The sequence below is a fragment of the Mirounga angustirostris genome, unplaced genomic scaffold, assembly GCF_029215605.1.
Source record: "Mirounga angustirostris isolate CCGP_5_RB_7025 unplaced genomic scaffold, mMirAng1.0.hap1 SCAF_5, whole genome shotgun sequence".
NCBI classification, from domain to species: Eukaryota; Metazoa; Chordata; class Mammalia; order Carnivora; family Phocidae; genus Mirounga; species Mirounga angustirostris.
This window is the reverse complement of record NW_026991713.1, coordinates 165,219,577-165,232,464: the sequence shown is the minus strand read 5'-3', so window position 1 is coordinate 165,232,464 and position 12,888 is coordinate 165,219,577. Positions and strand designations below refer to the sequence as shown.

General features: G+C 48.2%; 1 protein-coding gene and 1 long non-coding RNA gene across 11 annotated transcripts in view; one reads left to right on the top strand and one right to left on the bottom strand.

Moving 5' to 3' along the window:
• The window catches only part of LOC123844704 (BTB/POZ domain-containing protein KCTD7), an 86,550-nt gene extending 81,500 nt beyond the window's left edge, over nt 1-5,050 (bottom strand). For 2 of the 10 annotated variants that reach the window (XR_010411970.1, XM_054507620.2), the window contains exons 1-2: nt 4,612-5,050; nt 1,367-1,536 (exon numbers count right to left, since the gene is read on the bottom strand). Coding sequence is in view for 7 of the 10 variants with exons in the window: in XM_054507620.2 (XP_054363595.1) it covers nt 1,367-1,536; nt 4,612-4,755 (314 nt within the window). In the remaining 3 variants the exon portion in view is untranslated. The remainder of the gene's footprint in view (nt 1-1,366; nt 1,537-4,611) is intronic. The other 8 variants (XM_064593046.1, XM_064593045.1, XM_064593041.1 and 5 more) reach the window with 6 other exon arrangements.
• The window catches only part of LOC135364578 (uncharacterized), a 33,894-nt gene continuing 25,192 nt past the window's right edge, over nt 4,187-12,888 (top strand). The window contains exon 1 of the long non-coding RNA XR_010411972.1: nt 4,187-4,305. This is a non-coding gene — a long non-coding RNA (uncharacterized LOC135364578). The remainder of the gene's footprint in view (nt 4,306-12,888) is intronic.

The window sequence follows — 12,888 nt, the reverse complement described above, 5'->3', positions numbered from 1 at the left end:
ACCTTGGTCCGCTCTGAAAAACATAACCCTGGGGCAAGGCCCAGCTAAGAGTGTTGTGGGAGCTGCCAGCCGGGGCCAGCACTTTCCTCCCCCAAACAGCCTGCAAACAAAAATCTTTTTATAGCTCTGCAGAGTGATGTGACACTTTGTTTTCTCAGCATTGGAGGCAGCTGACAGCCCAATGGGGACACCCAGATGGTTCACAGTAAATTGTTTGACCAGAGGCTCCTTTCTGAACATAAAAATGTCCTTTCTCCCAGTGCAGGCAATCCTACTTGGAGGCCAGCACAGAGACGTGGTGGTTGGAGAGTTTTTGCCTCCCTAGTCAATCTGTTGAAGGTGGAGAACCATGTTAGTTCTCTAGTCATCTCCAAAGTTAGACTGAAGGGGCAAAGAGCTTTAGCCACATGCTCTGGAAGGACCTGGCCAGGGGTCACACCAAGGCTCCTCATGTAATTGGCATGGCAGGCCTGTGAGGCAGCTATCATTATTTCTCATTTCACAAATAAGGAAACTAAAACATAAAGTCTTTAAGCTGTTCATGTGTAAGGTGTCAGAAGTCCTTTCTTGGGAAGGGCCATTTTCTTTTTTGAGATTGTGTCTTTCCATGTTTTAGTATTAAAATGACAGTCACAATTGAAGCTTTTTTTTTTTTTAAAGACTTTTCTTGGCAAAATTAAAGGATGGCAATCACATATTGGCCATTCCCTCACCTTTTTTGTTCGTTTGTTTTAAACTCTTGAAGGAAGTCTGAGAACCACAGTCCCACACTGTGTCCCTCCCTAAGGGCAATGTGGAGCCCCAGAATCTGAATCTGAGGATTTTCCCCAAGAAGTTGCTTTAGAATCTCCCACCTCCAGGAGGGATCACACCTGCTCCACACAGATGACAACTTCCTGGTCTTTTTTTTTTTTTTTTTAAGATTTTATTTATTTATTTGAGAGAATGAGAGACAGAGAGCATGAGAGGGAGGAGGGTGAGAGGGAGAAGCAGACTCCCCGCTGAGCAGGGAGCCCGATGTGGGACTCGGTCCCAGGACTCCAGGATCATGACCTGAGCTGAAGGCAGTTGCTTAACCAACTGAGCCACCCAGGCGCCCACAACTTCCTGGTCTTAAATTTCACAGGACAGAAGCAGTTTCACCACATCCAGCCAGTGTGTGTCACCTGGGATTTCTCTGGCTGTCCTCGTCTCCTCTGGGAAAAAAACTATGACTTTTGATCTCATTCAATAAACACATTGATTGAATTCCATCAGTACATTTGTTATCTCCTCTTCTAGGTATTATAGAAGACACCAAAGCCCCATACCGAAACCCAGGACACTCACTAGGACTACAAAGTTGACCAAAGAGGGAGAAACATACCCAAAGTGGGTGCCATCCCGGTCAATGAAGTACCGGCCCTCGGCGTCTGTGGGGATGTAATGCCGCCCGCTGAACATGGCCGCCAGCATGGTGTCTTCATAGCGCCGCAGGGTAGACAGGCGTGTGGTGAAGTGAGCCCCTCCAATGTTGAGGGGGACAACCTCAGGAAACTGGAAAGGAACCACCGGCACTTTCAGCCAGGCATTGGGGAATGAGAGCAGGGGCTGCTCTGCCTGCAGTCTCCTTGGGTCTCATCAGTGCTACACCACTCACGCACCCAAGGCTAAAATCTGGGAATGCTCCTTCTGATGCTCTTCTCTCTCTCCTCCCTCTGCCCACACTCCTCAGTTGCCAAGTCCACCCCACTGTCCCCCTAATAGCCATTAAATCAGGCCTCCCCACCCCAGCTCTACTATCTCTGCTCTATTACCACTTTTATGCCCTTGCTTATGCTGTCTTCTCTGTCCAGAATGTTCTTTCCACTCTCCCTCTGTCCATCTAGCAAATGCAATTGCCCTACATGCGGTGTGCTCAAGGGCACCCATCTGCGAGAGGTCTGCTAGCCCAGCTGTGTACCTTTCTCTAGTGCACACCGAGGCACCATGGAAGTTGGCAGCATCTACTCATTCGAAAAGCTTCTCTTCAAGTGTCCTGATTTTGTGAGCATTTCTGCACTTTTGTCCCTCGCCTGCCCCAAGACAGACTTAACTAAGTATTCCCTCCATCGTGCCTTCACCATGTGCCATGCTCTCCTCTTTATACTGCCTAGCATGATACACTGGCACTTAATTACTCCTGTGAGCCTACCCTTCTAGACCCCAAGCTTCCTGAGGGCAGGGACAGCATCTTATTCACTAATCACGAGGCCACCCACAGCGGGGCTCGGAGATGTTTGTGGAATTATTCCAGGCATCCACTCCTCACTACCTCACCGCTTCTCTCCTACTTAATCTGTAGGGTAAGATCAGTCCCTAGTCCATCTCAGGTTCTGGAGGCAAGGGCAGGGGGAGGAATAGGGAATGACAGTATAGATTGGCTCAGAGAAGCTCTAGGTTCTCCCTAAAATGCTCAGGAACTTTTTTGGGGGGGGGGCGGAATAGCCTTCACTGCTTGTGGTTTTAAAAGAAATGAAGCCAGTTCTCTCTAATTTTCCCATGAACCTCCAGACTAACTAAAATTTTATACCAGTGCACACTTTTTAATATGACATCTCTCAGGCTCCAGTGTATAATTATCTAGATAGTCCTTTCCCCCAGCTTTCCAGTTCTATTTTTTTTTCCACTTTTTTTTGGAGGTATAGTTGACACATAATGTTATATTAGTTCTGGGTGTACAACACAGTGATTTGACAGGTCTATACCTTATTGTCTGCTCACCGCAAGTGTAGCTACCACCTGCCACCATATATCGCTATTACGATATCATTGACTATATTCCTTACGCTGTACCTTTTGTCCCAGGGACTTATTCATTCCCTAACTAGGAGCCACTACCTCCCACTCCCCTTCGCCCCTTTTGCCCATCCCTCCACACTCCCTCCCCTCTGGTAACCACTGGTTCGTTCTCTGTATTTATGAGTCTATTTATGCTTTGTTTTTTGTTTGTTTTTTAGATTCCAGATTCCACATATAAGTAAAATAATGTGTTTTCAAATTCTTTGTGCAATAAAGTAGGATACAAATACATTAAATCAAAGTGACCCAGAGCCTAATGCAGTGCCTGGCTTGCCGTAAAGACCCAAATATGCACTGAATGAATGAGTGAATGAATGAATGAATGAGTGAATGAAAAAAATACACAGTTCTTGTGTATGTATGCACTGTTACTCTTCTGCAACCAAAGGACAGCAAATGCCTTCTACTTACTCTACAGCTCCTCTAAAACTATTGTATGTGCATACCAAGGACTCAAATATCATTTTGGGATAATAATACTTTACATTTCTGGAGCTCTTTACACCTTTTCCAAGGACATCTCATACCAGTCCCAGTGTCTGCTCCATAGTAGAGCTGAAAAGACTGAGGCACAGAGGAAAAAGCAATCAAAAACAGTTTCAGGGGCGCCTGGGTGGCTCAGTTGGTTAAGCGACTGCCTTCGGCTCAGGTCATGATCCTGGAGTCCCAGGATCGAGTCCCGCATCGGGCTCCCTGCTCGGCGGGGAGTCTGTTTTTCCCTCTGACCCTCCACCCTCTCATGTGCTCTCTCCCCTTCTCTCTCTCTCAAATAAATAAATAAAATCTTTAAAAAAAAAAAAACAGTTTTAGATCTCACATGGAACAATGTACCTGTGGGGGAACTGGCCTACAGTCCTGCGCTCTTTCTCTCAAACCACATTGTCTTCCCAAGGACAGTGCACAAAAGATAAACACCAGTGTTCCTGATGGCTCCCCCCCCCCCCCCAACTGCAAAGAGTACTTCCAGGGTTTTGCTCATTATCACAAGTGTTTCATGACGTTGAGAGTTCAGGCTTCTAATGCCAAGAGGACCAGCCACCCCCAGTCCAGCCCGGCCCCTCCGGAGCTGTCCATTTTCCTAGCACTCCACACATCACAACAGGCTCCCTGATCCAGCACTACCTTAGCTCCTACCTCCTAGTCTCCTTCTTCAGTGCCCAGCAGTGCCCCACCTTCCTCCTCTTTTCCCTTTCTCTTGAGGGTCATTTCGGCTCTAAAAACGATCCTGTCATACACAGTAAGGCCAGGAGGCGCACCCCAGCACAGTAGCTAGCAGAGGAAAGCCATGGAGCTGTCGGGTGACTGTGGACACATCCATTCATTGGCCTGCTTCTTATCTGCACACAGTCCCTTACCCCACCTTCTGGGCAGCTGGAGATTAGGTCTGGGCCACCACGAAGGCCTCCTCTTCAGTTTCCTAGAAGACACTCTCCTCTCGGGACTCCGAGGTCCCCTTCCCACAGCCTACCCTCCCTCCTCTAGTCGGTAAGGATGGGACAGAGGGGTGGGCCTAAACCAGCCTTGCAGTCAGTGAATACTGGAAGCGGGGGTTGGGGGAAGGCGGGGGGGGGGGTGCTGGGGGGGGTGGGCAGGTGTGCCCCGGGGCAGGGAAGACACACCTGGTGCGTTTTACTGGGGGGGTGGGGGTGGGCCCGGGAGCACAGCTCCTCTGGCGCCGCCCTCGGCCCCACCTCTGACCCCAGCCTCAGCGCGGCTCGCACCCCAAGGTCAGCTCTGCGGGGCACCTGCTTCTCCCTCTGCGCCCCTTCCCACGCCCCACCCCCCGGGTACCTCCTGGGGCAGCAGGGGCAGCGCGTGCCCCGCCTGCGTGGCCGTCGGGGTGGCCGGCTCCAGAAAGTCGTCTTCAGCGTCGGAGCTGGACATGGCACCGTCTGGACGACGGCTGTCTGGCTCCCGCCCCGTGACTACCACCATCCCTCTGGCTCTGGACAGTGGGCGCGGCTTCGGCGGGCGGCGGCGGCCCGGGCACTAGCGCCGAGCAGCGCCTGACATGACGCGGCGCGGCCGGCGGGCGGGCCCGGGGGGCCGAGAGCGCAGCGCGCGAGGGCGGGGGGGCGGCCACTCCCTCAGCGCCAACTGGCTCGCGGACCCCCGCGCGGACCGCAGGGCCACCCGCCTGACCCGGCCGCCTCCCGCTATTGGCCGAGGCTCCTCTTGTTCCGCCTCTGATTGGCAGGAAGCTCGTCCAGTCCAAGAGCAGGCAGCGCGTTCGGCCTGCGCCTGAGTGGCCACTGGGAGCCGGGCCTGCTTGCCTGCCCTGCTCTGATTGGCCGTCAGGCAGGCGGTCGCGCCCTCTCCACCCGCTCTGTCTCGCTCGGCGCGCGGGGCTGGCTCGCGAGGCCGCCGCCTCTACGCGGGCGCTCGTCGTTGGCTCGGAGGGTGGTTCCCGCATCGGGGTCGACGCCTCCGAACTCGAGAGGAGGCAGGGCTCACGACCTAGCCGTTTGTCTGTCTGCAGGGCAGTGGGTCCCGTGCCTCCTCGGGCGTCGAAGGCCAGGGAAAGCCGGGGGGGCGGGGAACCAGGTCACCTCAGTAGAGGTGCGGGAGGAGGGCTGAGGATGTGGAGGATGTGGCGGGAGGACGGCTGAGGTCTCTGAGGTTGTAAGAGAGGAGGGGCAGCACTGCGGCAGGGGCCAACCCTCCTCAAGCCACAAGGGCAAGCAGGAATCTGAAAAAAGAAAACGCAGAATTGGAGTAACCGAGTTCAATTAGGAATGGCAGTGACTCTCCATCCCCTACCTGCCAGTTCCTCCGCAGACGGAGACAGGCCCTCCCCAAAGCAGCTGACATCCTGTCTGCAGCCTCAGCCGCTGTGGCCCCTCGTAGGGGCTGGGCCAGCTCAAGGACTCTGCTAGGGATCAAGGCTTGAGCTCTTTCAAACCATTTTTACACCCAGTTCCTCATCTGATCCCCATACTCTTGTGACGGAAAAGGGAAATTGAGATCTAGAAGATCGGGACAGCTTCAGAGAGGTGGGCCGTGAGCTAGAGACAGAGCACTTCCTCTGTTGGACCAATCACACTCCCAGCTGCAGAAGGCTTCTAGGTCAGTGTTTTCTCCCACTTCAGTTGCATCCAAATCACTGAGGGGGACCTTGTTAAAATACTGATTCCCAGCCCTACCTCCAGGGAATATGATTTGGTCTGTCTGGAGTGAAGCCCTTACCCTGGCATTCCTAACAAGCTGCTAGGTAATTCTGATGCTGCAGGTCCATGAACCACACTTTTGAGTAGCACTGCCCCAAACGGGCCCCCTGGAGGCTTCCTCTTATTTGTCACTAACTGCTCCCGCCTTTCTCAACAGTATATATAACAAAATTTCCTCTTTCTATCCTATGGTAAGTAGGATGTTTCAGCTGTATCAAAAACTGCAACCAAAATTAGCTTAAATAATAAAAGAGAACTTTATGATTGTACATGGCAAGGAGTCTGAGCAGATCCTGGGTTGGTTCACTAAGTAACTCAACTGAACAAGGAGTTACCTGGACCAGCTTCCTTCCATTTATCCACTCGGCCAGATGGCCTCTCCTCCCCTAGGAATCCACAGGAGAAAACACGGGACTAAGGGCTCTCAGGGAGACAGTTATTCCAACTCCTTAAAGAAAGGCTGTATAGGGCGCCTGGGTGGCTCAGTTGGTTAAGCGACTGCCTTCGGCTCAGGTCATGATCCTGGAGTCCCAGGATCGAGTCCCACATCGGGCTTCCTGCTCGGCAGGGAGTCTGCTTCTCCCTCTGACCCTCCTCCCTCTCGTGCTCTCTGTCTCTCATTCTCTCTCTCTCAAATAAATAAATAAAATCTTAAAAAAAAGAAAGGCTGTATAAACAAAATGAGAAGGGAGCCCCAGAGGCTCAGGAGGTAGGGAAATCCATGTCCAACCAGTCTTACATTGCATTCTGAATGTGTTGGAGTTTTCATTTTCCAGTCCTGCTGAGGATTTCCTTCAGGAGTATAGTTTCCCAGTTATTTCTGTTTACACAGTTGGGGGAGGAGGGGCGGCGGGATCCAAGATCAGCAGCCTGGAATGAGGACTTGCTGAATGAGTAGGAAGGGGTTGGAGCAGGCTTTCTGGGAAAGCAGCAGCCATCTCCACCCAACAGTGGAATGACTTCCAGGCCAGTTCACATGAGGGCTGCAGGGAAAGGTCAGTGAGACTTTGAGAGAGGGATGGGGTGAGTAGCAGATACTCAAGCAGAGGTGGGAGCTGCTCGCAGGACGCAGGCAGTTGTATACCCTAGGATCACTTCTGCAAGAGTAAACCAAACAAACAGGCCTGAGATCAAGCCCTGAGATTAGTAACTGGATTCTATTCTCCATGTCTCCCTAAAGAACTTCTGAATGCCAGCAAATCTCTAAAGTACTGACTTAGCTATTGTGTTTTCTCTCCTGATTCTAATTTATTGAATAAATAATTTAACAACCATAAAGGAAATGAAAACAGAAACAAAAGCATCCATCTTCTTTTCCATATTGCCGTCTAGTTTTAATTTCGATTTAAATATTTTAGACATATAAACAATTATGGACAATAACTGAAAACCCATATACTTAGCTCCCAGCTCATGAAACACAAAATTACAAACACAACTGTATCTGCACACACCTCCCTAATCTCATTCCCCCCTCTCCTAAATATGGTATGTATTTTTCCATGCATATTTTCTCTTTAGTTGGGATATATGATACAGAAAAGTGCAAAACCATATATGCACAGTTTGAAGAATAATTATAAAGGAGATACCCATAAAACCACATTGCCACCCCCCACATTCTCCAAGTGTCCTCCCTGATGAAGACAACCTCCATTCTGCCAGAGGTCGCCAGCATCTTCACTTTTCTGACAATCATTTCCTTGTTTCCAAGCTTAACCACTCTCATCTACATCTCTAAGCAATGCAGTTTAATTTTAGCTGTTTTTAGACTTTATTTTTTAAAGATTTATCTATTTATTTTAGAGGAGAGAGAAAGCGAGCAGGGGGAGGGGCAGAGGGAGGAGAGAGAGCATCTCAAGCAGGCTCCCTGCTGAGCAGGGAGCCTGACAGGGGGCTCCATCCCACAATGCTGAGATCATGACCTGAGTGGAAATCAAGAGGTGGACACTTAACCAACCGAACCACCCAGGCGCCCCTATTTTTATACTTTTTTTTTTTTTTAAGATTTTATTTATCTATCTGAGGGGGAGAGAGAGAGAGAGAGATCACAAGCAGAGGGGAAGGGTAGAGGGAGAGGCAGACTCCCCGCTGAGCAGGGAGCCCGATGTGGGACTCAATCCCAGGACCCTGAGATCATGACCTGAGCCGAAGGCAGACACTTAACCGACTGAGCCACCCAGGTGCCCATGTTTTTAGACTTTAAATAAATGCAGTATTATCCATGCCACTATTGACGAATATTTATTTCCTAGTGTTGTAGTATGACAATCAATGCTGCTATGAGCCTTATTTTAATATCTCTTGCTGCTCTGAACATATCGAGTCACGTCACTCCTGCATTTAAAGCTCTTGACGAGTATCCTTGTTTCAGAAAGGGGTAAAGAAAAAAGCTTGGTTCCGAGTGAAGTGAAGGGAAAATGGGAAAAAAAGAAAGAGAAAAGAGCAAAAAAAAAAAAAAAGTGCAAATACTCTGTGGAGGAATTTTGCTGGGACTCAGAACTCTTCTACCTCCCAAGTTTTAACTCCAGTACATTGATCTTTGATCACTAGATTCTGTTCTTCCATCTCTTTGCCAAAACCTGGTTTACTTGCTTTTCTATTTCCTTATGACTGCTGGTCCCTTACCCTCCCACCCTTTTCTCTCAGGTATCTGATAAACTAAAATCACTGGATTTTATTTTCTCCCCTATCCTACCAAGATCCTATGTATCCATTTAAGCATCTCCATAGGGAATGCCTTTGTGTGTTCCCTTTCCAGCACCTGACCATGGGACAAAACCCATCAGATTAACCCATCAGCCTTCCATGCTCTGCCTCTGGGTGAGCGCCATCACCATGTGAACTGGTACCACTAAAAATGCATGATGAACAGTGCCCCTGGGCCATCTGTCCGTGTGTTTCTTCTAGTCAGCTCTCTTTTTTTTAAATTGAGGTATAATTGACATATAACATTATATTAGTTTCTGGTGTACAAACATAATGGTTCAATATCTGTATAAATTGCAAAAAGATTACCACAATAAACCCAGTCAATATCCAAGTCAGCTTCCTTTTCTAGTTTCAAACTTTTTTTTTTTTTTAAGATTTTTTATTTATTTGACAGAGAGACATAGCGCGAGAGAGAACACAAGCAGGGGGAGTGGGAGAGGGAGAAGCAGGCTTCCCACTGAGCAGGGAGCCCGATGCGGGGCTCGATCCCAGGACCCTGGGATCATGACCTGAGCCTAAGGCAGACACTTAACAACTGAGCCACCCAGGTGCCCCTGGAATTTTTTTTTTTTTTTTAAGATTTATTTTAGAGGGTGAGGAGGGGGAGAGGGAGAGAGAGAAACCGTCTTAGGCAGATTCCGTGCTGAGCATGGAGCCTCACGTGGGGCTCGATCTCATGACCCTGAGATCATGACCTGAGCCGAAACCAAGAGTCCAACGCTTAACCAATTGTGCTACGCAGGCGCCCCAGGGCATTGGAATTTTTTTTTTTTCTTGCCTGACTTGTTTATTTCTTCGGATTCTTATGCAGCCAGACACTTGGCATTCACTGCCCACTCTCCCCCTAATTCTTTAATTTCCCCAAAGCCAAGTTACCAGTGCTTCCCACTGCCATCATCTCACCCCCAATGAACTCCACTATTTCTTTGACCGAGAGAGACACAGCGAGAGAGGGAACACAAGCAGGGGGAGCAGGAGAGGGAGAAGCAGGCTTCCCGTGGAGCAGGGAGCCCGATGCGGGACTCGATCCCAGGACCCTGGGATCATGACCTGAGCCGAAGGCAGACGCATAACGACTGAGCCACCCAGGTGCCCATCTAGTTCCAATCTTTTCATTCTTTCCAAGACCCCTCTGCACTCCAGGAAATCGCCCCTCCATCCAGCAAATGGCAATTTGGCTTTTATGGCATAGAGCAATGAGGCTATCAGGCATAAAGAACTCCCTCGACCTCCTACCATCTCCCCTGCACATTAATCCTCTTCTCTGGGTTTGAGGCTAAGTCTCCCAAGGAGGTTCTAACTTTTCCAGGATTGCACTTGCTCCACCAGTTAGCCCTTTTCTCTCCTGAATTTTCAGTCTCTCCCTCTATATTGTTTCCTTTGCTGCAGCCTATTTTATGTGTCAGTTTCTCCCATCATAATAAATAAAAATTCTTCTTCAATCCTTCATCCTTCTCTAGGTAGCACAGCTTCTTTCTCTGTCTCTTTGTAGCCAGTATCCTCACAAGAGTCCCCACTGCTTCCTCCACTCCCTTATTCCCATTGCAAGGTAGACTTCCCACCCTCACTGAAGCTGCTCTCCCCAAGATCAGAGTGGCCTTCTAATTGCCAAGCCCAGCGATCTGTCCTTCTTGAACTCTCTCAAGCATGCCACTGTTGACCAGTTTCTCTCTCTTAAAATCCTTCTCCTTTGAATTCCATGAGCCTCTTCTGTCTCTCCTCTCCATCTCCTTCCCATCTCCTTTGTACGGCTCATTCACCCTCTCACCTTTTCAGAGCTGTTGGATCCCGAAATTAGCCCTTGGCTTTCTTCCTTCTTGCTTTACATACACTCTCAAGGTGATTCTGTCTACTCCCATGGTTTCAACCGCCATCTATACATTAAAGATTCTAAATTTAAATTTCCAACCCAGCTGCTTCTCCTGAACTTCATACCCTTATCTTACATAAAACTGACTACTTCACCTCTCCAGCTGGTGGATGTCCCTAAGGGCAGTTTGAACTTAACATCTTCAAAACCTGACTCAGCATCTTCCCACCAAATGTTTCCATCCTCTTTTATTTCCCCCAATTCTCTCTCAACTCCTTGTTTCTTATCCATTGGGCACAAAGGGAGAAATATCATGACAGAGAGAAGGGAGTTAGAGGGTTGGCTTTCCCTTGCTCTCCCAGCCTTGAGGAGGAAGAAGGCAGTCTTGAGTTATTTGCCAACAGCTTCCCAAGGCACAAAAGCTTGGTTAATGGCCCACTTGCTCTCAACCCAGCTCAGCTGTCCCCCAGCCTCTGATGCACCCCTTTCGTTACCCACTGCTATTCCTTAGCCTGGACTTCCTCTTCCTATCAACTGCTTGATAAATGTGACTGATGTTCAGATTGGCTCTCTCACTTCTTTTCTGATCCCTCTTAAGTGTGCCTCACTGAATGCTAGAAACTTAAAATCTAAAAGCTACTTTTCCCAGAGTACCTTGTATCCTGGATTCCACGCATGACCTAACTTTCACCAAGCAGATCAGTGCACTTGAGATTCGGAGGGGGAAAGCAAACACTGAGTCGGAGGCCATGATTCTTACTCTTTGGGGAGGCAAGCTCGAATGTGGAAGTGTTAAAAGTTTTCCTTTTTGCTGTGGCTGTAGCAGACTTCCCAGTATATGCCTTCCTGGATGTCAAAAAGCAGGGTGGAGGCATCCATTTTGTTGTCTTACTACTCGTTGTAATATCTCCAAGGTCCAGTACAATGCATGGCACATAGGAATTCAATAGATGAATACTGAAAGAAATTTGTGTAATGATCACATTCGGATTATTACCTCCATATACTTTTTCTTCTTGTATTTTATTGGTATTATTAGTATATAGGGACATGAATTGCTGTTATTAATATCAAAGAGGTAGGGAATTCCAGAATGCCATCACTCTGGGCTGGTGGGAAGGAGCTCCCATCAAGTTGTGAGAAGTCCTAGGAGTCTTATCCAGAGTGAACACTAAGGGAACACTGTTTGGTTTGGGGTGCACACTGGTAACCATGGACATCTTCCCTGTGCAAGATGACATGGGCCCTGAAGGACTCTCATCCCAAGCTCTTTACATGTAGGCTTTTGATGAATGTTGTTTTCTATTTTCACTTATTAATTATAATAAGACAAAAATAACGTATGAAACAGATGCAAAAATAACATCTAGAATTCCATGAAAATGGTGTTTTATGAATGTAGTTTGAGGGTCCATCGTTGTCCTACCTACTATTATTGCATGTTACTTTCTCATACCTTATGTCTCCAGTCACCTCTGGAAGGATTATGGTCAAATCCCATGGGTGGGTGAGGATACTGGAGCCACATCCCCTATTCTCCCTCCCACCTCATGCCCAGTTTGTTTTGTATTTTCATTGGTCTATCATTTCAGGCTTAAGCACTTCCCAGCTTAAGGGAACATGATTCCATCAAGTGGAAAAAGAATTTAGGGGAAATATAATCCCCTGCACCCTGAGAAAATGCACCCTGTCTCCTGATGTTCCTTTCTTTTGGGTCCTCTCCCGCATTTACATTCTTTGTCTTCCTAGGCATCCTGACCCACTCAGAGACTATTGGATTTGAGGCTGGGAAGGGCCTGCTTTTCTGAGGCAGAAAAAGAGTATCAGGGAAAAAGAACTTGCCATTTGGGGGCTTCCTAGCTCTGATGTTTGTTTTGACGTTTCTTGAAATTGCCAGCTGAGAGTCCCTTTGGTTGGCTAGAGACATTAAGGTGTAGTGAAATATTTAAATGTCCTGAGGCAGGATAGGATTAAAATAATCTCTAGAGCAAGGGTTTGCGTATTTTTTCTGTTAAGAGACACGGGAAATATTTTCAGCTTGGTAGGCCATATAGTTTGTCTCTACTCAACTTGCAGCTGTAGAGAGAAAGTCACAGACAAGACATATATGGTACGTGTGGCCAGATTTGGCTCACTGGCTATAACTTGCCAACCCCCGGGTAAGACAAATAAATGCATCCTAACTGCATCGTGATCTTTTCAAATGTGCTCCATCCAAACGTCCAAATGGCTGAAACCCTGCTTCATTTCTGATTCAAGTCTCAGTTATTCCTTTGTGAAGAACAATCAATAACCAAGTCTTCAGATTATTAATATTACTAATTTACCCGAAGATTGGATAAATGAGACTTACTAGAAAATGAATGAACGGAAAGTCAA